The 27,090-nt window shown below is 46.4% G+C and overlaps 2 protein-coding genes across 16 annotated transcripts in view; one reads left to right on the top strand and one right to left on the bottom strand.

Moving 5' to 3' along the window:
• The window catches only part of UNKL (unk like zinc finger), a 61,228-nt gene extending 57,865 nt beyond the window's left edge, over positions 1 to 3,363 (top strand). For 11 of the 13 annotated variants that reach the window (XM_037815446.1, XM_037815444.1, XM_037815441.1 and 8 more), the window contains 2 exons: positions 70 to 327; positions 815 to 3,363. In XM_037815446.1, coding sequence (XP_037671374.1) covers positions 70 to 327; positions 815 to 946 — 390 coding nt within the window. In that variant the 3' untranslated portion in view covers positions 947 to 3,363. The remainder of the gene's footprint in view (positions 1 to 69; positions 328 to 814) is intronic. The other 2 variants (XM_037815443.1, XM_037815445.1) reach the window with 2 other exon arrangements.
• On the bottom strand, positions 3,267 to 27,040 carry GNPTG (N-acetylglucosamine-1-phosphate transferase subunit gamma). Of its 3 annotated transcripts, XM_037815455.1 has the most exons (12): positions 26,934 to 27,039; positions 26,733 to 26,790; positions 26,580 to 26,647; positions 12,114 to 12,212; positions 4,645 to 4,699; positions 4,496 to 4,579; positions 4,328 to 4,421; positions 4,139 to 4,253; positions 3,980 to 4,062; positions 3,771 to 3,902; positions 3,610 to 3,691; positions 3,267 to 3,520 (listed from the first exon to the last, which is right to left on the bottom strand). In XM_037815455.1, the coding sequence occupies exons 1-12, from the start codon at positions 26,983 to 26,985 to the stop codon at positions 3,444 to 3,446; spliced, it is 999 nt and encodes a 332-aa protein (XP_037671383.1). In that variant the 5' UTR covers positions 26,986 to 27,039; the 3' UTR covers positions 3,267 to 3,443. The 3 variants fall into 3 exon arrangements, with proteins under 3 accessions (XP_037671383.1, XP_037671384.1, XP_037671386.1); XM_037815456.1 differs by lacking the exon at positions 12,114 to 12,212 and having other exon boundaries at positions 3,771 to 3,932; positions 26,934 to 27,040; XM_037815458.1 differs by lacking the exon at positions 12,114 to 12,212.
• Positions 27,041 to 27,090: the final 50 nt, after the last annotated feature.

The raw sequence follows: 27,090 nt of genomic DNA, 5'->3' as shown, positions 1-27,090 counted from the left end.
AGCAGGGGGTGCAGGGCCGGCCCTGCCCGCCCCCGAGACCCTCCACCGCAGCGGCCCCCTCACTTCCAGGCCTGCGATGCGTGGCAGCGCGAGGCGCAGGCGGCAAAGGAGCGCGCCCGGGTGGCTGACAGTGACCGGCAGCTCGCCCTGCGGAGGAAGGGGGAGGCGGAGGCCAGGTTCAAGGCGCTGCGGGAGGAGCTGGAGGGGCTGGGAGCACCCACTGCGGGGCCCGTCCTCGGGGGCCTGGGCGACATTGAGGCCATCCCCTTGCCAGAGCTGCACTCGCTGCAGAGCCGGCTGCGCCTGGACCTGGAGGCCGTGGACGGGGTGAGTTGGGCTGGAGTCCCTTGGCCGGCCCCTGCCCCCCTTGTGCCCACACCCCTGGCCCATGCGGTGCCCCTGCAGCTGTTCTGCCCAGCCAAGGCCAAGCCTCCGAGGTCTCAGGCCCCTTCCTGCCCGTCCTCACTCCGATTGGCCAGAAACGTGTTTCACGCCAGGCTGGGTTCCCATGAGCCCCTGCCCCGACACACTCGTCCTGCATGGGGTGCCGGCAGCTCCCATGGCAGGTCCTGCTCTAGCCGCAGCCCAGGGCCCCAACACCTATCTGCCTGACAGTCTGGGCTGCCCCTTGTCTTGCTGGGCATCCTGCTGATGGTCTGCAGCCCCCTGACCACACCTCCTCCTTAGGACCCCAGCCTGGCACCCAGAGGTCCCAGCTTGCCCCCGTAAGGTTCCTCTGCGGCACCCCGTCTCCGTGGGGTGGCCTCTGTCACAGTGCTGCCCCTGGCACCCAGCGCCTGCCCGTCCTCCGCAGGTCATCCTCCAGCTGCGCTCCAAGCAGTGCACAGCGTGCCCAGAGCCTGCCCTCGGCACCGTCCCGCGGCCCTGCCAGCACCGCGTTCTTGGCGAGCAGCCGTGCCGCGAGGGTCCGCTCCTCAGGTGGTGACTGGAGCCAGGGGTGGCTGCCCCACCGGCACACCCAGGGCCAGATGACGACAGGACCACGGTGACCCCACACCCCTGCACGGGCCCCCGACGGCTTTGTGGTTTCTCCCCCAAAACCTTAAAGGCTAACACCTGTGACCACCGCCTTCCAGGGGCTCGGTGCCTTTGTGAGTGGCACGTGGGTGGAGGCTGTGGTGGCCTCAGGCCAGGCGAGACCCCAGGAGGGCTCAGCAAGCACTTTGCAAACCCAGGAGCTTAGACGCTATGTTATAAACTGCCAGACGCTGCTTTCTAGGCTGACCATGTTTTTAAATATGCGATAATATGAAGCTTTATATGTGTACTGTGAACTTAAAATATTTCATATCCATTTATTAATTCTTAGTATGGCAAATAGATTACATTTCATTTTCTAGAGTTAGTACTTACTATCTATCTAGTGGTGAAAAATACCTAGGATTTTTATAGTTTTCAAATTAAGTGCAAACAAATAGTATTTATAAGCAAAGCGCAATTATTGGAAGACAAATTCATTTAGGTAAGTTTTTAATTTTATGAAAGGAACTTGTTTATGTCATAGCAGTTTATTGTTAATTCATAATATAGATTTCATATTCTAGAGTTCATACTCAGTAAATGAGCATTTATCTAGTGAAAAACACCTAGGATTTTTACAGTTTTCAAATTAAGTGCAAACAAATAGTATTTACAAACAGCGTGATTAACTTCATGACGGGAAATCGTGTCCCTAGTCTGTGCGCATGCACGGGGTTTCGTGGACGTGCCGTCGAGGGGCTTCGTGTGCATTTGCGGGAGCCGTGGCCGCTTTCCCCACGGGCTGTGCCTCGCAAGGGAAGTGAAGGAAATGCAGATCATCTGGTTTTTCTTCTTCCTTGGAGGGCTGGAACAGTCTGATTCGAACCAAGAATGTGGCAGAAGGGACGGACATGAGTCTTTGGACAGTGTTTTGAGACTGTTGTGACGCGGTTCCCGCGCGCTGCACCGGGCGAGGGTGGGGGCGCCGGGAGCCTCGCAGGGGCCACTCCCCACCCCCAGAACTGTCGGGGGCCTTGAGGGACAGACGCGATGCAGGGCTTGTTCCGGGTTTCAAGCGTGGCACTGTCACCCAACTGCGCGTCCGCTGTCATCAGGGCTCACTTCTGCGGCCAGCAAGGCCCCCGTCAGTCTCGGGGCCCGGAAGTGTGGCAGCCGCCTCCCGAGGACCCCCACCTGCCCGGACCTGCCCGTTTCACTGAAGATCTAGATGGTCCGAAGCGAGTCTCAGAACCTGCCCTTGGGGCGGGAGGTGAGGACAGTCTCGTCCCCTCTGGCTGGCACTGACCTTGCCAAAGACTTTTAATAGCATTTTTTTTTAGAAGTGCAGAGTGACTAGGCAAAAATTTTTATCAGTGACCAAATCAGAATGTATTTCATATAGGAAGCAGCTTAACTGCCTTGCCCACGGAAAACAGACAGGAAAGGAAGCCTGTTGCTGGGCACCACGTGGGAGATGGGGACGTGGACGCGGGGGCCATGGCCTGTTGTGAATCCCAGTGGGAACAACTCATCGGCTCAGCACTTAGAGAGGATGTGTGCTCTGTGCCACTGTCATCACGGTTTAAGACTTTACTTTTATTAATATTTATGCACTTGTTTCTCATCGTTGGCCTTTGGCCTTCTTTGGGATAACAGGAGAATGTTTATTCTGTCTATCGTAGACATTTTCAAATTATAAACAATTAAGAATAAGCTTTAGGTCTATTTATAAGCTATTCCAGTCAGTTCTCGTGGTGTCTGGCTTGCTCTCAGGAGCAGGTCAGCAGGGCTGAGGTGTGGGGAGTGGGGTGACAGCGTGCCCCCCAGCTGGGGTGGGCTCCTTCCTGAGCTGGGTGGAGCAGAGAACAGCCAGGAGGGGCAGTCCTGGGGCTCGCCGTCCGTCCCCCAACCCTGCTCCTCGGCTCCAGCTCTTTTGAGGGACCCCGGTGATAGGAGTGCCGCAGCGAGGGAAGCACCAGGAGCCCCTCTGCAGGGTCCCCGCCTGGGGCTTCCCCAGGGCAGAGCTGAAGCCCCCGGTGTCTACCAGCCTGGTTCTTGCCCACTCTCATGGTAACTGCCAGGTGACATTAGTCTGTCCCAACAGCCGTGTAACTGGTTGGCACGGGAACTCAACTCAATGTGGATTAACTTATGGAAACCCCAATAATACGTGTTGAGTATTTAGAAGAGACTGATACATGGATGGAATTCTGTAACCAAGAAGGTAGTATTTATAATGCATCATCGTTTACTTATAATGAATTGTTTAGAATTGTTAACACTTGTTTAAATTTTTTTACACAATAGCATTTATTTATGGTTTACAGAATTCATGGACTTATTTTTATCACTATGGGAATTAATTAAAACCTTGAATCTTGACTGTGGGCGCTCCCTGTGAGTCTGTCCCCTGCCGCGTGGCTGTAGTGTTGGCTGCTGCGCTGGGCCACCTGTCCTCAGGGTCACAGAGCATTCCTATGCCGCCCTGGGCCCCCGGTGGTGGGTGTCTGGTGGCCCAGCTGCTTGGAGCTAGAGGTCTCTGTCAAAACACCAGGGAGCAGGTCATGACCTGGCCCAAGAGGTGGAGGTGCCGGGTGAGCTCGTGGCCCCTGCCCAGGCAAGACTCACCCGTGGGCTGCGAGTGGCGGATGCCGTGCAGGGCCAGCAAACCTTCCAGCCTTTTGACCTCCCTGGTCAGGTCTTTATGGGCCTAAGACAACAGTCCAATGGGAGAGTCAGGCCATGGCAGGGGCTACCGTCAGGCCCAGGGACCCCCCCAAACCCCGTACCTTACTGCAGTCCTCCAAGGTCTCAAACACCAGGCCCTTCGGACCTCCTTCCTGCTGGGCCAGTGCATTTGCCTCTGGTGTCACTAAGTAGCCGGCATCCTCAAAAAGCGCCCTTAGCAGCTTGCCGTAGCCCTGGGGTGGAGGAGGAAGAGGAGCACCCAGCTGGGGGCTGAGTGGCACCGGGAAGGGTCCGCCCGCCCGGGCGCTACCTGGGCCGTGATCAGCTCGTCGGCCAGCTGCTGCTCCGCCCGGTCCCACCGCAGCTGCAGGGCCTCCGGCAGGGTTGGGTACACTGAGAACCCAAGGGAAAGCAGCTTGAGCTGAGACCCTCTTCCCTCCGCCCCCACTGCCCCCACCCCGTGTCCCACCTAGCAAGGCGTGGGGCTGGCAGACCAGCGGGCTCTCGAAGGTCAGTGCGTACACACAGGTGCTCGGCTCTGAGACGCGGGCCACCCTGTTGCTTTTCCCGCACGCGAGCTCCACCTGGTGGAGGGAAGCATGGGTGGGCGGCTGGGGGGGCTGCGGGGCCCTGGCCCCCAGGCCTCCCATGGCCTCACCTTGGTCTGCCGGCTCCTGGAGCCGCACGAGTCGCCGTCCCGCATCCACATGGCCCTGAAGGTGTTGTTGGCGATCTCCCACTCGTGCCAGATGCTGGGGAGCAGCCGGGAGTGAGGTGGGGCCCTGGTGCCCCACAGCCCCCCACCCCCAGCCCCCAGCTCGCTCACCCTAGGATCCCGCTGTAGGCGTTCCAGCGGAAGGTCTGCTCATGCTGCGTCACGTTGTGGAACGGGCAGAACTCATACTTGTACCTGGGGGCACAGCGGCATCAGGGGGTGCAGCTCCCCGTCTGCCCCACGCCGCCCCCCTCACTCACGTAGACTCCACCAGGCTGAAGCAATCGCCGGCGAGTCTGGAGAGATGTGCGGGCCCTGGGAGGGGAGAGCATGGCCGTTGAGCGCTGGGGGTCCCGAGGACTCACCCAGTCGGGGAAGAGACCGGGGGTCCCCAAAGCCAGCAGCACAGTAAGGCCCAGGAATCTCTCTCCACCAGAACAAGCACTGAGCCGGCAGGGACCACCCAAAGCACCTCCTCTGGAGCACGGAGTCCAGTGCTACTGCCGCAAAAGGCGGGCTGCAGGAGAACGTAAGTCCCAGGTGACCGCTGTTGCAACCCCGCAGGTTGAGCTGGCAGCCCATGGAGAGAGCTACAGACTCATGGTTTGAAGCTGTGTGGGCCCCAGAAAAACCCGTTTCTGAATCTAAACTGCTCCTGCGGGTGTGGACCCAAGGTAAGTGGGACCCCTGGATGAGGCTCCTTCAGCTGAGGTGTAGCCCCCTCAGGATGGGACCTCCCCATATTACAAGACCCTTTATTAATGGAATGGAGAGGGAGGGAGGGAGCCATGGAAGCAAGAAGATGAAGGCGAGAAGCAGAGACCAGCAGACGCCGCCTCGTGCCGTGTGGCAGTGCTGGGGGAGAAAGCATCGCCTTGATGACACCTTGATTTGGACATTTTCTCAGCTTCAAAACTGTGCGCTAATTCCCGTTGTTCAAGTCAGCCTATTTCATGGTATTTGCTTTAAGCAGCCTAGGAAACTAAAACAAAGACTTTCCCATTTGGGAACAAAAATAATTTGGAAACATCACAGACTGACAGCTCCATGCTGCAACAAGGAAAGTCATCAGATGGGAGAATAGATTTCCAGTTACCGCAACATAAACACTCAGAACAACGAAAATTACTTAACATACAGAGACAGGAAGGTATGGTCCGTTCACAGGAAAAAAAGAATTTGCCAGAAACCATCCCTGCTCATACTTGTAACTACTGGTCAGACTTTAAATCACCTGTATTAAATATGTTCAATGAGATAAAGGAATCCATACACAAAGAACTAAAGAAAATAAGTAAAACACTGTGAACAAAATGAAGAGATAGAAATAATAAAACACTTCAGGACCAGAAATGTACAGTAACTACGTCAGATTGGAACAGGCAGAATTAGTACAAGGAGCAAAAGGAAAAAATCTGGAGAAAAGTAAACAGCCTGCAGGACCTGTGGGACCCCATCAAGCGTGCCAACGTCTGCATTACTGGAGTCCCAGAAGGACGAGAGAGAGAAATGGGTAGAAAAGTATTTGAAGAAATAATGGCCAAAAACTTCCCAAATCGGATGAAAGACAAGAAGCTCAATAACTCCAGACAGGATAACAACTCAATGATGTCCAAACCAAGACACACTCAAGTCATCAAAACCCAAAGGCAGACAGATGAAACAAAATAAGGTTCCTGTGGCTGAGAGACTTCAAGTGGAGTCACGAGGTCACTCTGGAGGGTATTCGTATGTAGATACCACCTCTTGGTCACCAGTGGGTTGGAATGGCTAGAGGGGAGTACCTGAAGGTGTCAAACTGCAACCCAGTGACCGTGATCTTGAAGACAAACATATAACCACGTAGCTTGCACAGTGTGACTGTGCGACTGTGAAAACCTGTGGCTCACACTCCCTTTAGCCATTGTAGGGACATACGAGTGGGAAAATGGGGACAGAAATCAGAGGAAGAATAGGATGGGATGGAGGGAACAGAAAGTTCTGGGTTTTTTTTTTTTTGCTTTTGTTTTTATTTTGGAGTAAGGAAAAGGTTCAAAAATTGATTCTGGTGATGAATGCACAACTGTAAGATGGGTGTATAACAGTGTATAACTGTACACTGGGTGACTGTAGGGTGTGAATATTTATCAATAAATCTATTAAAAAGTGAATTATGGGGGAGGAGGAGAATGGGATGTTCTTTATTTACATTTTTATTTTACTTTTCGGAGTAATGAAAATGTTCAAAGATTAACTGGTGGTGAACAGGTAACTATATGATGACACTGTGAACAACTGATGGTGTGCTTTGGATGACTGTATGTTACGTGAATGTATCTCAATAAAATTATATTAAAAAAAAAACACCACCACCCAATGGCAAAAAATTTTAAAGGCAGCAAGAGATGAAGCAAGTTGTCACATACACGGTATTTTCAGTAAGACGGACAGCTGTTTTTCCTCAGAAACCATGACACCAGAAAGCAACAGGAGGACATATTTAAAATCCTGCAAGAGGAGTTAACAACATTTCCACAAAAAAAGCAAGCTGAAGGAGCTCATTACCAGTTCTGCCCTACAAAAAATGCCACAGGAAATCGTTTGGCTGAAAGGAAGGACCCCAGACATCGTCAACACTAGGTAAATACTAGGTAAAAGTAGCTTTATAGGTAAATGTAAAAGCAGGTACTGCTGTACTTTTGGTTTGGTTTGTAACATCTCTTTTTTTCCCCACATGATTTGAAAGGCAAATGCATAAAACAATAATTAGAAACCTATGACAATGGACATAGACCGTATAAAGATGTAATCTGCAATGATGTAAACGGGGAAGAGCTGCACGGGGTTTGTAGACTATGGAAAATAAGCTGGTGCTATTCAAATTAGATCATTACAGGTTTAAAATCACTCCTCAGGGTACCTCTACGGAAACACCTATAAAGTATACAGAAAAAAGAACAGGGGGATCAGAATGGTACATTATAAAAGATCAACTAAGTACAAAAAAGGGCAGTAATGGAGAAATTGAGGAACAAAAAACGTAGAGGACATACAGACAATAGCTAAATGGCAGAAGTAAACGCTACCATACCAGTCATCACCTTAAATACAAACAGATTAAACCCTCCTATTAGAAGGCAAGAGATTGAGAAACTGGATTAAAAAAAAAAAGGTCCATTTATGTGCTATCTCTAGGAGACTCACTTTAGGTTTAAGGACACAGAGTTTGTTAAAGTTCAAGGATAGAAAATTCTATGCCAAGAATAACCACAGGAAAGCAGAGGTGGCTAAATTACTGTCAAAATAGCCTTTAAACCAAAACAAGTAGCAACAGACAAGGGAGGGCTTTCTGTATTGATAAAAGGTACAGCAAGATGGTGTCACAGTTATAAACCTGTGTGCACCTAATGGAGCCACAGACACAACGCGAACACTGACAGGTGCAAGGGGGGAGCAGCTCGTTCTCCCGTAACTGTTGGCGCCTCAGCGCCTCGCCTTCAGTGATGAGTGCACCGTCTGGACTGAAGAGAAGAGCAGTGGGGAAACAGAGGACTTGAGCAAGACCTGGAGCACACGACCCGGCACAGGAGAAACGTTCCTCCCCAGCGCACACGAGCAAGCTCCAGCACAGACTGACCCCTTAGGCCACTGAACATGTTAACTCATTTTAAAAAACAAATAACTAAAATCAGAAGTGAAAATGAGGTCCATTATTACCAACCTTACCAAAATTAAAAGGATTATAAACGGGTGCTGTGAACAACTGTATACCAACCAATTAGAGAACCGAGATGAAACGGGCAAATTCCTAGCAACACAATTACCCAGGCTGAAGAAGAGGAAGCCTTAGCAGACCTGTAACAAATCGAGACTGACTCAATACTCCGAAACCTCCCGCCATGCGGGCAGTCCAGGGCCAGGGGCCTCACTGCGGAATTCCAGCAAACATCTGAAGACGACCTAACAGCAATCCCCCTCGAACGCCCCCACAAACTGGAAAGCATCACTCCCTTCCAGAAGGCCAACACCACCTAGTACCGAGGTACGTGAGCACAAGGAAAGAAAGTTCCGCACAACGTGCCCTTACTTACACAGATGCACAAGTCCCCACAAGATACCAGCAACCAAATCCAACAGCCTGTTAAACACACGGCGCGCCCCGGCTTTCCCGGGTAAGAGAGCACCCGCGTGGTGCACGGCAGGGCGCCCACCCCGACTGCTGCAGGCAAGCACGTGAGAACACCCAGCACCTGCTCATCGTGCAACTCTCAGGAAACCGGGAACACGAGGAGGCTCCCGTCACATGACCAAGGCCACTAACTAAAAACCCACAGCAAACATGACAGCCAGTGGTGAACGACTGCAAGGCATCCAAACTGGAAAGAAGAGGTAGACTATTCACAAACAACATGAACCTCTACATAGACAATTCCAAACAAGAAAGAGACTATTCAACTCCAACCAAGAGCAGGGACCCAGACGCCTGCATCCCGTGCTCGCAGTGCGCCTCACGGCAGCCAGAAGATGGACACAGCCAGGGGTCCCTTGGCGGGCGAGTGGCTCGGGAAGTAGGTGCCTCCGTGCGTGGACGCCAGCGGGAAAGGAGCGGCCCCGCGACCCCCACCACGCGGTGAACCTGGAACACGTCCTGCTGTGCAAGGGCAGGCAGGCCCTGCAAGGCGACCGCGCGTGCTGCTGACGCGGGAACCCAGGCCAGGCGGGCACCCGAGACCCAGCCGGACAGTGGGCAGGGGCGGGGGGCAGCGCTCTGGCGTCAGTACTGGTGGTGACAAAATGCCACCAGACAGTGAAAATTAAAACAGCAAATTTCACGTTTTGTATGTTTGTCCATCATATACAAATGTGTGTGTTTTTAAAAGCACAAGAAAACTAGATTGAGTAAACCCTCGTGGAGCAACACGGGCGACCTGCAAACGGAAGGACAGGATACAAGAGTACAGATGTTAGCGTTTCCTGCACAGCCCCAAATGCTGGTAAAAACCAAGAGCCTTAGCACCCAGAGAGCAATGGCAACCCATGGGAAACGCAGAATGCCCCTTTCTGAGACTAGCTGGGAGCGCACGTGCCGGCTGGGGACCCGTCCTCTGCACCCTATGCCCCAGCTCGCCTGCGGCTCCCACAGGAGGCAGGGGCTCCACCGCGGAGTGGCCACGCTCTTCTAAACCCGGTTCATGCCGTTTTTTTTAAAAAGCCACTTGCCAGAATTACTTTCTCTGTTACAACTCGAAATAAATCACAAGGTGCTGCATGATGGTTTCCCAGAAAACTAGCTGTGGTCCTGCTCCTGCCAGACACTCCCCGGAGCAGAACGGCCGCACCCCGCAGGACCTTCTGGGCTCGCCCCTACCAGGACGGGGGTCAGGGTGGCACGGGGGACGGGCCAGCTGTGCCGAGACCGGCTGCAGCCCTCACTCCCTTGAGGGCAGGAAGGGAGCCCCCAGTCCCCACGGGCCGGCATCTGAGTCCAGCTGTTTCCTCCTTCACACCTGCCCACCCCCTCCTTCCACCACCGGGTCCTGCGGACGGCCCAAAGGCTCCCCTTCACTGGCCACAGCCCTCTGGCAACCTGGCCTTCAACCGGCCCCGTCCCACCCTCTTACGGCTGGGGTGCTTCCCTTCACTCTGTGCCCGCATCTCGTGGTGACACCCCACTTCTCTCTTCCCCTCCTCCCGCTCACTAGGGCCAAGCCCTCATCGTACCCACCTCTCCTATCCCTCTAATGCTCACCAGGGGCCACAGCCACCCCTGACCACCCTGCAGATGAGTCCTGAACCCACAGCACCCATCAGACCCTCCCTGGACCACCCCCCGTACACCCAGCCTGGGCTCAGCCCCCTCCTTCCACCCCTTGCCTGACCTGGCCCCCAGCCTGCCCCAGCCTCCTGCTCCACCCTGCAAAACGGGCACCCTCCTGGTGGCAGCAGTGGACTTGGGGGACAAGCACACATGCCGGCCCCTCTGACTCCCCATCAGTAGCAGGAACTCCCTCCAAAAGGTGGGCCTGACCTCGCCCCCTCCTGCCCTCCAGTGATGAGGACAAAGATTTGAGTCCCCCAAGGTGCGGGGGATGCCGTCAGCCACGGAAAGCCCTGCTCTCAGCCGGGCATGACGCACGGTGCCGGGCACCCCCGCCTCAGCCACACTTGCTGTCTCCCACGCAGGCCACAGCAGGCTGTCGTCACACACACACACCATCACCAGATGGTACGTGGTGCCAGGAATGCACACTGGGAGTCTAAGCTCACAGGAACGTTACATCAAAGAGCAAAGAGGGAGGAGACATTCAAAATACACACAGCTGACCACACAGCCAGAGAAAAACCAAGAGCCTGGAAACAGCTGACAAGCCAGGGAAAGTCTCTGCAACTTACATCCCCAAAGAGAAACTCTAGAAATAAAGTGTCAGAAATAGGAATTTGAATCTAGTAATATATCAACTAGAAAAGAATTCAGCAGGCCCATGGTGGTCTGGAACTGTATCTACCCAGAAAACCATGATCGTAAAGCTCATCCTTCCCACAGGTGCAAACCTGTTAGCAGGAGGTTTTCATGAGCTCCTTCAGTGAAGCCGTGCCCAGCCCGGGTCTCAAACCTCTACTGGAGCCCCTCATAAAAGGAATGGGGGGGGGGCAAGAGCACACAGGCCACAGAAGCAGAGCTGAAAGCAGGGAAACCCAGAAGGGAACGGAGAGGCCAGCAGACGCCGCCACGCGCCTGGCCATGGGGCAGAGGAGCCAGGATCACCAGCAGCCGGGCCTCAGGAAGAAAGCATCGCCCTGATGCAGCCTCAACTTGGACATTTTTCTCGCTTCTAGACTACAAAAGCTAACACGTTCCCATTGTTAAGCCAGCCCGTTTCATGGCATCTGCTTTCAGCAGCCCAGGACACTAAACAGTAGCCCAGTGGAGTTTATTCTAAGAATGGAAGGTTAGCTCAACACCCAAAAATCAATGAAGGGGGATCAAGATGGCAGATTAGGGGAGACACAGCAAAATAATATTCCATGAAAAACACTAGATGAAGAGAAAGTGCTCCAGAATACCAGCTCCAAGGTTATACCAGCTGGACAAGGTCTGCGACATCCACAGTGACCGTGCACTTGGTGAAACCGAGTCCGCGTCAGGAAACGAGGGAGTGAGGCTGCTGGGGAGAAACCAGGGGTCGGCGTCTGGAGAGGGATTAGTTTAAAAACCTGGAAAGTGGCTGAGGATCTGGCAGCAGGAGCCGCGCAGCCAAGTGTGGTGGGGAGTGCCTTCCCCACCCTGGGCACCCACCTGTTTCCAGTGTGGACAATGACCTTTCGCACACCTGGAGCTAGGAAGGTGGTGGTCCACTGAAGGGGGGATTTACCACGCCCTGTACAGCCATCTTTTCAGTGGGCTAGGAACGGGCCTGCGCGGTGCTGCGGCCGAGAGCTTCCCCTGCACCGCCTTCCTTCGCAGAGGGCACGGCTTGGAGGCGGGTCCTGCATGGAGGTCCCAAGGCCCCTACACCAACCCCAGAGATTTGTGGGCCTGCGGCAGAGAGACTGTAGGGATCTGAGCCGAAGGGTTGGCTCATGCAACAGCCTTAAGACTCCAGGAAAGGCTGGGAGATCTAGGTCTTTAAGCCATCTTCCCTGCCTAATTGCCCAGGGCGCACCCCCAACCCTCAGGGCTGGCTGCACCAACTACCCACAGAAATTTGGTCCACTGATTGGACCCCACAAGGTTTGGACCCCCACTCACCGCACAGATGAAGCTGGGAGAGCTGGCTTGAGGGTACCAGGTGGCTCAGGGGTGCCATCTGCTGATAAGTCAAAGAAAGTGCACTCCACCAAGCTATAGCTGTGACAAATGATAGATAATTGTTCAAATAAGCCTGCATATCCTAAAAAAACTGTATCAAGAAAAGCAAATGCCAAGAGGCCAAAAACAGAAAAGTTTAAAGCATACGAAGAAACCAGAAGATATGGATAAACCAAATGCCCAAATGAAAAAAAAAGAGGAGACAAAGAACTTGGAGCAATTAATCAAAGAAGTAATCACAAACAACAAGACCATGGTTCAGGATATAAAAGAAATGCAGAAGACCCTAGAAGAGCCTAAAGAAGAATTTGCAAGAGTAAATAAAAAAAAGATGAGCTTATGGAAATAAAATAAACTTGATCAAATTAAAAACATCTTTGAAACACATAGCAGCATATTAGATGAAATCAAAGAACGAGTGGGCAAACTTGAAAAAAAGTGCTGGAAAGTTAAAGTACAAAAGAACGAATGGAGAAAAAAATCGGAAAATTTGAAATGGATCTCAGGGATATGACAGGTAACATGAAGTGCACAAATATAAGAATCACTGGTGTCCCAGAAGGGGAAGAAAAGGGAAAAGGTCTAGGAATAGTAGTCAAAGAAATTGTTGGGGAAAACTTCCCAGCCCTTCTAAACAACATAAATACACAAATCATAGATGCTCAATGAACTCCAAACAGAATAAATCCAAATAAACCCACTGTGCCGGTTTGAATGTATTATGTATGTCCCCCAAATGCCATTATCTTTGATTTAATCTTGTGTGGGCAGACCTATCAGTGTTGATTAGATTGTAATTCTTTGAGCATTTCCATGGAATGTGCCCCACCCAACTGTGGGTGATAACTCTGATGAGATATTTCCATGGAGGCATGGCCACACCCATTCAGGGTGGGCCTTGATCAGTGGAACCATATAAATGAGCTGATGGGCAGAGGGAACTCAGTGCAGCTGTGAGTGACATTTTGAAGAGGAGCTACAGCCAAGAGGGACACTTTGAAGAAAGCACAGGAGCTACAGATGAGAGACAGTTTGAAGACGGCTGTTGAAAGTAGACTCTCGCTCCAGAGAAGCTAAGAGAGGACAAATACCCCAAATGCAACTAAGAATGAGATTTTTGAGGAACTGCAGCCTAGAGAGGAACATCCTGGGAGAAAGCCATTTTGAAACCAGAACTTTGGAGCAGACACCAGCCACGTGCCTTCCCATCTAACAGAGGTTTTCCAGATGCCAATGGCCATCCTCCAGTGAAGGTACCCGATTGTTGATGTGTTACCTTGGAAACTTTATGGCCTTAAGACTGTAACTGTGTAACCAAATAAACCCCCTTTTATAAAAGCCAATCCATCTCTGGTGTTTTGCATTCCAGCAGCATTAGCAAACTAGAACACCCACTCCAAGACATATTCTGATCAGACTGTCAAATGCTGAAGAGAAGGAGAAAGTTCTGAAAGCAGCAAGAGAAAAACAATTCACCGCTTACAAGGGAAACAACATAAGACTAAGTAGTGACTACTTGGCAGCCACCATGGAGGCGAGAAAAATGGTAGAATGACATATTTAAAATTATGCAAGAGAAAAATTGCCAACCAGGAATTATTTACTCAGCAAAGCTTTCCTTCAAATTTGAGGGAGAGCTTAAAATCTTCACAGACAAACAAATGCTGAAAGAATTTGCTACCAAAAGACCTGCCCTACAAGCGATACTAAAGGGAGCCCTATTGGCAGAGAAAAATGTGAGGAGAGAGAGATATGGAGAAGGGTTCAGAAATAACGAGTTTTAGTAAGGGTACGTTAAAGGAAATAAAGAGAGAGAGGGAAAAAATATATCTGACAAATAAAAACCAAAGGATAGGATGGCTGTTTCAAGAAATGCCTTCACAGTAATAACATTGAATGTGAAAGGATTAAACTCCCCAATTAAAATATATAGGTTGGTAGAATGGATGAAAAAATATGAACCATCAATATGTTGCTTACAAGAGACTCATCTTAGACCCAAAGACATAAAGAAATTGAAAGTGAAAAGATGGAACAAACTATTTCATGCAAGCTACAGCCAAAAGAAAGCAGGAATAGCAATAGTAATCTCAGGTAAAATAAGACTATAAATGCAAGGATATTGTAAGAGACAAAGAAGGTCACTATACACTAATAAAAGGGACAATTCAACAAGAAGAAATAACAATTATAAATGTCTACGCACCCAATCAAGGTGCCCCAAAGTACATGAGACAAACATTGACAAAACTGAAAGAAGCAATAGATGTTTCCACAATAATTGTAGGAGACTTCAGTACATCACTCTCTCCTATAGATAGATCAACCAGACAGAAGACCAATAAGGAAATTGAAAACCTAAACACTCTGATAAATGAATTTGAATTAACAGACATATACAGAATATTAATCCCAAATCACTAGGATACACATTGTTCTCTAATTCTCACAGAACTTTCTCCAGAATAAATCATATGCTGGGCCATAAAACATTAGCCTCAATAAATTTTAAAAGATTGAAATTATTCAGAGCACACTCTCTCATCACAGTGGAATACAATTAGAAGTCAATATAACCATCAGAGATTTAAAACATTCACAAATATCTGGAGGTTAAACAACACACTCCTAAACAATCAGTAGTCTAAAGAAGAAATAGCAAGAGAAACTGCTAACTATATAGAGACGAATGAAAATGAGAGCACAATATATCCTATGCGATGCAGCGAACGCAGTACTGAGGGGGAAAGTTACAGCTCTAAATGCATACAATAAAAAGGAAGAAAGAGCTAAAATCAAAGAACTAATGGAACAACTGAAGAAGCTAGAAAATGAACAGCAAACTAATTCTAAACCAAGTAGAAGAAAAGAAATAACAAGGATTAAAGCAGAAATAAATGACACAGAGAACCAAAAAAACAATAGAGAGAATAAATAAAACCAAACTTAGTTGAGATGATCATCAAGATTGACAAGCCCCTAGCTAGACAAAATAAAAAAGAGAGAAGACCCAAATAAACAAAATAATAAATGAGACAGGGGACATTAGTACAGATCCCGAAGAAATTAAAAAATTTTAAGAGGATACTATGAACAAACTGTATGCCAACAAACTGGATAATGTGAAGGAAATGGACAATTTCCTGGAAACACATGAACAGCCTAGACTGACCAGAGAAGAAAGAGAAGACCTCAACAAACCAACCACAAGCAAAGAGATCCAATCAGTGATCAAAAAGCTCCCCACAAATAAAAGCTCAGGGCCAGAAGGCTTCACAGGGGAATTCTACTAAACTTTCCAAAAAGAACTCACAACACTCTTACTTAAACTCTTTCAAAACACTGAAGAAAATGGAACCTACCTACCTAATTTTATGAAGCTAATGTCACTCTAATACCAAAACCAGGTAAAGATGCTACAAGAAAGGAAAACTACAGGCCAATCTCCCTCATGAGTATAGACGTAAAATTTCTCAACAAAACACTTGCAAACCAAACCCAAAGACACATTAAAAAAATCATACACCATGACCAAGTGGGGTTCATTCCAAGCATGCAACAATGGTTCAACATAAGAAAATCAATCAATGTAATACAACACATTAACAAATCAAAAGGGAAAAATCAAATGATCATCTCAATAGAAGCCGAAAAAGCATTCAACAAAATCCAGCACCCTTTTTTGATAAAAACACTTCAAAAGTAGGAATTGAAGGAAACTTCCTCAATATGATAAAGAGCATACATCAAAAACCCACAGCCAGCCTAATACTCAATGGCGAGAGACTGAAAGCCTTCTCTCTAAGATCAGGAACAAGACAAGGATGCCCACTGTCACCACTATTATTCAACATTGTACTAGAAGTGCTAGCCAGGGCAATCCAGCAAGACAAAGAAATAAAAAAGCATCAAATTGGAAAGGAAGAAGTAAAACTGTCATTATTTGCAGATGATATGATCTTATATCTGAAAAACCCTGAGAAATCGACAACATAGCTAATTGAGCTAATAAATTTAGCAAAGTAGCGGGATACAAGATTAATGCACATAAATCAGTAATGTTCCTACACACTGGAAATGACCTAACTGAACAGACACTCAGAAGAAAGATTCCATTATCAATAGCAACTAAAAAAATGAAGTACCTAGGATGTAAAAGACTTATACATAGAAAACTACATAACTTTACTAAAAGAAATAGAAGGGGACCTAAAAAGATGGAGAAATATTCCATGTTCATGGATAGGAAGGCTAAATGTCTTTAAGAAGTCAATTTTACCCAAACTCATCTACAGATTCAATGCAATTCCTATCAAAATTCCAACAACCTACTTTGCAGACTTGGAAAAGCTAGCTATCAAATTTATTTGGAAGAAAAAGATGCCTCAAATTGCTAAAAACATTCTAAAAAAGAAAAACGAAGCGGGAGGACTTACACTCCCTGACTTTGAAGCTTATTTATAAAGCCACAGTAGTTAAAACAGCATGGTACTTGCAAAAAGATAGACATATTGACCAATGGAATCAAACTGAGAATTTGGAGATAGATCTATAGGCGACTAATCTTTGATAAGGCCCCCAAAGCCACTGAACTCGGAAATAACAGTCTATTCAACAAACGGAGCTGGGAAAGCAGGATATCCATATCCAAAACAATGAAAGAGGAACCCTACCTCATACCCCATACAAAAATTAACTCAATATGGATTAAAGACCTCAATATAAGAGACAGTACCATAGAACTCCTAGAAGATAATGTAGGGAAACATCTTCAAGACCTCGTATTAGGAGGAGGTCACTTCTTAGACCTTACACCCAAAGCAGAAGAAACAAAAGAAAAAACAGATACATGGGAACTCCTCAATATCAAAAGCTTCTGTACCTCAAAGGAATTTGTTAAAAAGGTAAAGAGGCAGCCAACTCAATGGGAAAAAATATTTGGAAACCATGTATCTGACAAAAGACTGATATCTTACACATATCACACGCAGCAGCGAGCTGAGGACAGGCCAGGGCACCAGCTCTCTCTGGGGGTCCCCAGCCCGCACAGCAGGCCGAGGACACAGCCAGGCAGGGACAGCAGAAAAGGCGCCGGGGCCGTGGAGGGAAACACAAAACTGACTTTATTCCAGATGAGAAAGAAGGACGTTAGAACACCCCAGGATGCCATGAACAAAATCCAGAATGTGGGAAATAAATGACCCAGGTTCTTCAACAAATAAATTGCAAGGCCAGCAAAAAAGGGAGGTGGGGGAGACCTAGGGTAGAAACCTAAAACACTGAGGCGATTTCTGTTGGTTTTAAGGAATGGCCACCTTTTTTAAAGCCTGATGACGATACTGCGGCTCCAGCCTCTGAAGCTGCCCACCAAGTGTTTGCAAGTGACAGAAGCTGGTTTCAGAGCAGTATGTGGGGGAGAAAGCAGGCCGAGCGAGGCCGGGTGGGGACCCGGGACACTGGTCACTCCTCTCTCCACTTTTATGTCTGAAGTTGTCCATAACACCAAGTTTTTAAAAGTTAAAGAAAAATCGAAAGGGAAAAATATATAAAGCAAGTATTAATATATGTGAATATTAATACAATGTATGTGAATGTGGTTAAACAGGAAAACTTATGTTGTAATGATACTAGAATAAAAATTAAAAGATAAAACACAGGACTACAGTTAACAGCACAATTATAAATATGTTCTTTCAGAATTATAACAAATGTATCTAGCTAATGCAAGGTGTTCAGAATAGAGAAGCACATGGGGAAAAAATGCACCCTAACATAAACTATGGACAATAGTTAATAGTACAAGTTTAATATTCTTTCATCAATTGTATCTACTGTATCACACTAATGCAAAGTGTTAATAATGGGGGGGGCTGTATTTTTCACATGACTTTTCTGTAAACCTACAACTTCTCTAATTTAAAAATTAAAAAAAAAAAAAAACCACCAAACAGAAACAGACCAGTTCTCATGTCACACTAAGAACAAACCAGAAAAAGAGAATCCTGTGGCCAGCTTTCAACCACAAGGCTCTCAACATCTAAATTTAGTTGGCACATTGGAAAATGAACTGCAGAAAACACACATCTCACTCACTGCTCTATTGTTAGCAACTGGTAGTATAATCTTGAAACTATTTCCTGTAAGTTACAGCCAAAGTTAGTAAATATATTTATGTTATTAAGGAGCCCAGCTTTCCACTGTTTGAGAAAAAAATACATAAATAGAAAGTAAAAGATATTAAAAAATAAAATCTGTAATGTTAAATTTGAATTGAAACTGAGGAAAAAAGAATGGAGAGAGAGGTCTGGAGAAGAGCACAGAACTGAAGAGTTATTAGTAAGAGTAACTTAAAGGAAAAAAGAGGGAAAAAATAGATCTAACAACTAAAAACCAAAGGATAAGATGGCTGGTTCAAGAACTCCCTTCACAGAAATAACACTGAATGTTAGTGGATTAAACTCTCCAATTAAAAGATACAGACTGGTAGAATGGTTTAAAAAATATGACCCAGCGATATGCTGTCTACAAGAGACTCATCTGAGACTCAGTGACACAAAGAGACTGAAAGTGAAAGGATGGAAAAAATACATATTCCACGCAAACTGTCATCAGAAGGACGCCGGGAGTGGCTGGAGGTGGATGCCTGGGGCTGTCCTGCGGCCGGTGGCCTTGGCTCTCGGGGAGGGCCCTGCGGCAGTGTGGCCGTGGCGGCTCTGCGGCTCCCGCTCCCTCTGCCCAGTGAGTGCAGGAGTGAGCAGACGGACGGGGACAAGAAACCAGGTGGAAGGTGGGGTGGGGTGGGGGTGATTTGGGGGTTCTTTTTTACTCGTATTTTTGTTGTTCTTGTTTTCACCTTTTCTGGCGCAGGGAAAGTGTTCGGAGGGTGGACTGGGGTAGTGAGTGCGCAGCTGTGTGGTGGTGCTGTGGACAGCTGGTTGTGCACTTTGGATAACTGTGCAGTATGTGTGTGTATCTAAATAAAATTGAATTAAAAAAAAAGGAACGCTGGGGTAGCTATACTAATATTGGACAAAATAGACTTTAAATGCAAAGATGTCATAAGAGATAAAGAAGGACACTATATATGAACAAAAGGGATAATTCACCAAGAAGAAACAACAATTGTAAATGTTTATGCAACCAATCAAAGAGCTCCAAAATACATGAGACAAGCATTGGCTAAACTGCAAGGAGCAACAGACACATCTAAAATAATAGCGGGAGACTTCAATACACCACTGTCTTCTATAGACAACAACTAGACAGAGGACCGATAAGGAAACTGAGAACCTAAACAGTATGATAAATGAATTAGATTTAACAGACATAAATAGAGCATTACATCCCAAAGTACCAGGATACACCTTCTTCTCTGATGCCTATGGAATGTTTTCCAGGATAGATCAAATGTTGGGACACAAAACAAGTCTCAATACATTTAAAAAGACTGAAATTATTCAAAGCGCATTCTCTGACCACAATGGAGTGCAACCAGAAACCAACAACTACCAAAGAACAAGATCATTCACAAATACATAGAGATTAAACAACGCACTCCTGAACAACCAGTGGGTCAAAGAAGAAATGCAAGAGAAATTGGTAACTATCTAGAGACAAATGAAAATGAGAACACAACATATCAAAACCTGTGGGATGCAGTGAAGGCAGTGCTGAGAGGGAAACTTATCGCTCTAAATACATATATCAAAGAGCAAGAAAGAGCTAAAACTAAAGACCTAACTGAACAACTGAAGAGGCTAGAGAATGATCAGCAAACTAACTCCAAAGCAAGTAGACAGAAAGAAATAACAAAGATTAGAGCAGAAATAAATAAGCTTGAGAACAACAAAAAACAGAGAATAAATAAAACCAAAAGTTGGTTCTTTGAGAAGATCAACAAAGTTGACAGACCCTTCACTAGACTGACCAAGTCAAAAAGAGAGAAGACCCAAATAAACAGAATCAGAAATGAGAAGGGGATAATTACTACAGATCCAGAAGAAATTTAAAAAAAAATCATAAAAGGATACTATGAACAACTGTACGCCAACAAGCTAGACAATTTAGAGGAAATGGACAATTTCCTGGAAACACATCAACAAACTAAATTGACCCAAGAAGAAACAGAAGACCTCAACAAACCAATCATAATCAAAATAATAAAAAATCTACCTACAAATAAAAGCCCAGGTCCAGATGGCTTCACAGGGCAATTTTACCAAAGTTTCCAGAAAGAATTGAAACCATTCCTGCTCAAACTCCTTCAAAAAATTGAATTAAAAGGAACACTACCTAACTCATTTTATGAAGCTACTAATACTGATACCAAAATCAGATAAAGACACTACAAAAGGAAAACCAACTAAAGGACAAATGGGGTGGGATGGGGGGATGATTTGGGTGTTTTTTTTTTTTCACTTTTATTTTTTATTCTTGTTCTGGTTCTTTCTGATGTAAGGAAAATGTTCAGAGATAGATTATGGTGATGAACGCATAACTATGTTATCATACTGTGGACAGTGGATTGCATATCATGGATGATGGTATGATGTGTGAATGTATTTCAATAAAACTGAATTAAAAAAAAAAAAAAAAAAAAAAAAAAAAAAAAAAAAAAAAAAAAAAAAAAAAAAAAAAAAAAAAAAAAGGAAAACCAAAGGCCAATCTCCCTAATGAATATAGACGCAAATAGTCTCAACAAAATAGTTGCAAATCTAATCCAAAAGCACATTAAAAGAATTATACACCACAACCAAGTGGGGTTCATTCCTGGCATTCGAGGGTGGTTCAACATGAGAAAATCAATTAATGTAATTAAACATATTAACAAATCAAAAGCGAAAAATCAACTGACATCTCGATAGACACTGAATAAGCATTTGACAAAATTCAACATCCCTTTTTGACAAAAACACCTCAAAAGGTAGGAACTGAAGGAAACTTCCTCGCTATGATAAAGGGCATGTATGAAAAACCCACAGCCAGCAGAGTACCAAATGGTGAGAGGCTGAAAGCCTTCCTCTGCTAAGATCGGGAACGAGACAAGGATGCCACCGTCACCTCCATTATTCAACATTGTGCTAGAAGTTCTAGCCAGAGCAATTTGCCAAGACAAAGAAATAAAAAGCATCCAAATTGGAAAGAAAGAAGTAAAACTGTCATTATTTGCAGGTAATATGATCTTATATTTGAAAAATCCTGAGAATTTGACCACAAAGCTACTTGAGCTAATAAACAAATTCAGCAGTGTAACAGGATATAAGATTAATGCACATAAGTCAGTATTGTTCCTGTACACTAGTAATGACCTAACCGAAGAGGCAATAAAAAAAAAAAATTCCATTCACAAAAACAACTAAAAAACTCCAGTACCAAGGAATAAACTTAACCAAAGACATAAAAGACCTCCACACAGAAAATTCCAAAATTTTACTAAAAAGAAATAAAAAAAGGACCTGAATAGGTGGAAAAATATTCCATGCTCATGCATAGGAAGACCAAACATTGTTAAGATGTCAATTCTACCCAAACTGATCTACAGATTCAACGCAATCCCAATCTAAATTCCAACAACCTACTTTGCAAACTTGGAAAAGCTGGTTTTCAAATTTATTTGGAAGGGAACGGGGCCTCAAATTGCCAAAAACATCCTAAAAAGGAAGAATGAAGTGGGAGGACTTTTACTTCCAGACTTTGAAGACTACTATAAAGCTACAGAGGTCCAAACAGCATGGACTTGGCATAAAGATAGACATACTGATCAATAGAATCGAACTGAGAGTTTGGAAACAGACCCCTGGATATACGGTCGACTGATCTTTGATAAGGCCCCCAAATCTTCTGAACCGGGCAGAACAGTCTCATCAACAAATGGGGCTGGGAGAACTGGATAGCCATAAAAAAAAGAATGGAAGAGGACCCCTACCTCACACCCTAAACAAAACTTAACTCAATGTGGATCAAAGACCTCAAAGTAAGAGTACCATAAAACTCCTAGAAGAAAATGTAGGGAAACATCTTCAAGACCTAGTATTAGGAGGTCGCTTCCTAGACCTCACATCCAAAGCACAAGCAATGAAAGAAAAAAATACATAAATGGGAACTCCTCAATATCAGAAGCTTCTGTACCTCAAAGGAATTCGTCAAAAAGGTCAAGAGACAGCCAACTCAATGGGAGGAAATATTTGGAAACCATGTATCTGATCAGAGATAATATCTTGCACATATAGAGAAATCCTACAACTCAATGATAATAGTACAAACAGCCCAACTATAAAATGGGCAAAAAAGATATGAAAAGATATTTCTCCAAAGAGGAAATACAAACGGCTAAAAATCACGTGAAAAAATGTTCATCTTCACTAGCTATTAGGGAGATGCAAATCAAGACCACAATGAGACATCATCTCACACCAATTAGATTGGCTGCCATCCAACAAACAAGAAACTACAAATGCTGGAGAGGATGTGGGGAAACTGGAACTCTCATTCATTGCTGGTGGGACTGTATAATGGCACAGCCACTCCTGAAGACAGTCTGGCGGTTTCTCAGAAAACAAGATATTGAATTACCCTATGATCCAGCCATTCCACTTCTCAGTATATACCCAGAAGGTTTGAAAGCAGTCACACAGATATTTGTACACGGCTGTTCATAGCACATTGTTCACAATTGCCCAGAGATGGAAACAACCCAAGTGTCCTTCAATAGACAAGCAGAGAAACAAATGTGGTATATTCATACAATGGAATACTATGCAGCAGGAAGAAGCAACAAGGTCTTGAAACATACGGCAACATGGATGAACCTTGAAAATATAATTCTGAGTGAAATAAGTCAGATGCAAAAGGAGAGATATTGTATGTTACCACTTCTATGAACTATCTGAATAATATAAAATCAACGTCTTATAACGTAAGAATATTGGGGACCTAGTGACAGACAGTAGCTAGTGAGGGGAATGATAGTCTAATATGTTCAGTATGTTAACGATGGTGAATTCAAAGGTGTGATAATGGATAGCGGTGACGACTGTTATGGGATTATAATTATCAGAGCTATATTGAAGGTGAATAGAAATGAAGAGAGTTTTTTAAAGCATGTTTCCCATAGATCAGCACCACAAATATAGACAGGTGCTTCTGATACACTTCTAAGGCATGACACTGGCACAGAGTTGACAACAGAAGGGTACATGGGAAAAATCTACACATTGCATACTACGGACTATAATTAATAGAATACCATATTCTATAAAAGTTTCACTCATTAAGTTGATTCTTCAGAAATTTAAATCCTTCAGATTGCCCCTATGCCAGCTAAGTCCCAAAACACAGAGATAATAACCTCTTCAAGAACATCAACTAGATATGTTCCCTTTGTTCATAAAGTCAACATCTCTTTTCAACATGAACAGGTTGGGGGGGGGGGGTCACTGACATCCCTGAAGATCGGGAAAGTTATCAAACTAGAGGAAGGGGTAGCAACAGACAAGATGGACTCTAACAAAGGATTATGAATACTGAATTTTTACATAATTTTCTTTTCCTTAGTTGCTAGGGCATTAGAATAGTTAGAAGGAAAAAACTGAAATGGTGAAACTGTAACCCATACTGTCCTCTGAAATGTGTTCTATAGCTAATTGTTAAATTGTCATTTGAAAGCTATACCTTTGTGTATGTATAGATTTCATAATAAGAAAATGACTGAAACTACGGTACTGTAACTCATAATCACTTTGGAAATTTCCTATATATCTACTAGTTAAATCATACTTTGAAAGATAGTACCTTTTTGTATATATGTTTCATAATAAGGAAAAACTGAAACTGTGGAATTGTAACCTGTAATATTCTTTGAAATTTGCTACTTGTTGAATTGCACTTGGAAAGTTATCACTTTTATGTATGTACGTTATATTCTGCAATAAAAAAATGATAAAACAATTGAATTGGAAATTTAAAATCATGTCGATTCCATCTATTCTTCCAGTATCTGTACATCTGTAAGTACTGATGTATATAAACGAGCTATATAACTTTCTATATATGGAAGTATTAAGTGTTCAAGGAGCATGATGTATGCAACCCGTTCTCAAATGTTTAGAGAACAGCGGGTCCGACAGAGAAAACGATACAGCTAACGTGGCAAAATGTTGGTAAATCTGGGTATCTGGGTAAGGAATATACTGGAGTTCTTTGTATTGCTTTTGTATTATTTTTGCAACTTTTCTGTAAGACGGAAGCTATTCCACAATAAAAACTTTATATATAAGGTTTTCATTTTGAAAACATTATAGACATACAAAAAGTTGCAAAACTAATACTGTGGTCCCAGGTCCCCAGCTTCCCCCTCTGCTAACACCCTCCTTCACTCTAGCATATTATCAAAACCAGGAAACTGACGCTTGCAGACGACAACCAATCAGGCAGCAGAGCACACCTGAATCTCACTAGCTTACATGTACTCAGTCAAAAAAATTAAAACAAAAAAAACAAAAAAAACAAAAAACAAACCCTGATACACCAACATGGGCGAGTCTCAGGAACGTGATGCGAGAGAAAGACGCCGGACCCAAGACAAGTCTGAGCACAGACAAAACCAGCCGCCGGTGGGAGCACTCAGAACCGCGGGGGCGGGCGTTTGGAGAGGCACCTGAGCCAACGGTCCACCCTGTTCCAGGTGGTGACCACACAGCTGTGCTCCACTGTCAGCCCTCCTCAAACTGAACACCTGAGATGTGTGCCTTCTATGGTATGTCAGTTGCACCTCAATAAAAGTATGTGTTGAAATCTGAGATGAGAATGATAGTCAAAAAGAAAAAGGAAAGGAAAGGGCGGGGCACTCGTCCTTACCAGAGAGCACCACTAATAAAGGCAGAAGGGACGGGAAGCAGAACACCAGGCCCCTCGCATCAGAGTGGTCGCCCCCAGAGCCAGGGGGATGACACACGCCCTCGGGGCCAAAGCGTCCCATCATGGAAGGCATGCCACTGCAGAGGGAGATGCCCGGCCAGGCACAGCTGGTCTGCGTTGGCGCCCGGGGTCACCACACAGGCGGCAACCCCTGGACACCAGGTGCCTCCGGACGCACCGCCTCCCCTCTGAGGCATTCTTGCCCAAACTGCTTAACCGAAATCGAATCACTCTCCCAGGCCCAGCTTCCAGTGTACGAGAAACACCGGGGAAAGGAGACCATGCTACACGATAGGAAGAAATAAAGCATGAATTCGAACATTCTGTAAGACAACAGCAGGACTCTTCAAATAGTCAACATCATGAAATTTTTAAAAGAGCAGGTGTGGGGAGTAGGATATGGGAGTGTGAGGGCTGTTCCAGATTAAAAGATAAGAGAGACATAACCAAATGGACCACGGGAACCTTGACTGGACCCTGGTAAGGGCAGCTGTGACAGGCATCGAGACACCTGAGGAGACCTGTATTTACACAGATTACAGACTATTTTACATCTTTGCGTTACACAGTGACATGGCACTTATCTTGAGGTACTTGGGTATTTCATCTACCTCTTGGTTGAGTGCCTGCTCCCCTCCCCACCCCCACTGGACTTGTCGCTTGTCAGCTCCCCGAGGACAAGCATTGTACCGTTCGTTCATTTCTGAGGCACAGGCCAAAGCACAAAGTGATATTCAATAAGTTGATTCTTGGATTTCTGTTTCTTATATTTAAATTCATTCAATGATTAAAATGCACATCCTCTATGACCCAGCAATTTCACTTCTGGGATTCTGATTTCCAAAACTCACACAAGGGCACAAAAAGGCACGTATGTGGGATGTTCTCCACAGTGCTGTTTCTGAGGCCCAACAACGTATTGAAAATCTGAATGCTTGACAACAGGAATGCTGAGCCTTTATGTGGAATACTGAAAACAATGAAGACCTACAGCCACCACCATGACGAGTTCAGAAACAAAGAGTGACAGGAGCAAATTACCAAACTGGTGTAGTATTGCTCAAAAAAAGAAAGAAAGAAAAGTAGAGACAATAAAAATCACCACACATTCTCTACTTATACACGTAGACAATAAACGCACAGAAACACGTCTGGGAGAACAAACACTAACCGTTAACAACGATCAAAATGGAAACAAACGACTGAGTCGGCTACCTATTTTAACTGGGTACAAGCATGTCCTAACACATTATCGTGCAACTGAAGATTAATTTTAAAGGGCTACCAAACGGATGCATGACCCACCTGGCCGTACTCCCAGGTGCCCTCGCCCCTCCCAGGCCGGAGAGCTTTCCCGGGCCCGGGTGAGCGGGCCCCCGGGCGGTCGCGTTCCGGTGCTCACCGGCCCGCCTCCGCCCGGCCCCAGCTCAGCTCCCCGCTGCCTCACTCCCCGCCGCCGCCGCCGCGCCCCCGGCCAGGCCCCGCACTCACCGGAGAAGGGCGAGGGAGCCCTCTTGGGCTGGAGGCGACTGGTCTGGGGCAGGAACGGGTTGTTCAGCCTACGGGAAGCGGCGGGGTCAGTGGGGAGCGGGGCGCCGGGTCGCCCCCCGCCCCCGTGCGGCCCGGGCCCGCGAGGCCGCTCACCCGAACGTGTTGGGCTCCTCCACCACCTTCATCTTCGCGGCGCCCGCAAGCGCGGGCCCTAGGGGAGGCGAGGCGGTGAGGGGTGGGCGGGGAGGCCGGGGCTGGGGGCGCGGGCGGAACCCCGAGCGGGTGGGAGCGGGAGGGGGCGCGGGACTCCCGAGAGGCCGGGGGACAGGGAGCGCGCGCGGCCCAGCCACTGACCGCGCGCCGCGAACCCGAGGAGCAGCGGGACCAGCGTCCCCCAGGCCGCCATCGCTCCGCCGGCGCCGCTGCGCGGCCACGTGAGCGCGGGCCTGGTCACGTGAGCGCGGGCCCGGTCACGTGAGCGGCCGGAACCGGATGTGGCGTTCCGCGTCTG

Source organism: Choloepus didactylus, chromosome 21, assembly GCF_015220235.1.
Source record: "Choloepus didactylus isolate mChoDid1 chromosome 21, mChoDid1.pri, whole genome shotgun sequence".
NCBI lineage: Eukaryota > Metazoa > Chordata > Mammalia > Pilosa > Megalonychidae > Choloepus > Choloepus didactylus.
This window is presented reverse-complemented; position numbering and strand designations above follow the sequence as displayed.

Coding starts and splice junctions, on each gene's coding strand:
- GNPTG (XM_037815455.1), bottom strand. CDS start 26,985: ATGGCGGCCTGGGGGACGCTGGTCCCGCTGCTCCTCGGGTTCGCGGCG. Junction 4,063..4,138: donor CCAGCCCCACGCCTTGCTAG/GTGGGACACGGG, acceptor TTGGGTTCTCAG/TGTACCCAACCCTGCCGGAG. Junction 3,903..3,979: donor ACGAGCTGATCACGGCCCAG/GTAGCGCCCGGG, acceptor CCTCCACCCCAG/GGCTACGGCAAGCTGCTAAG.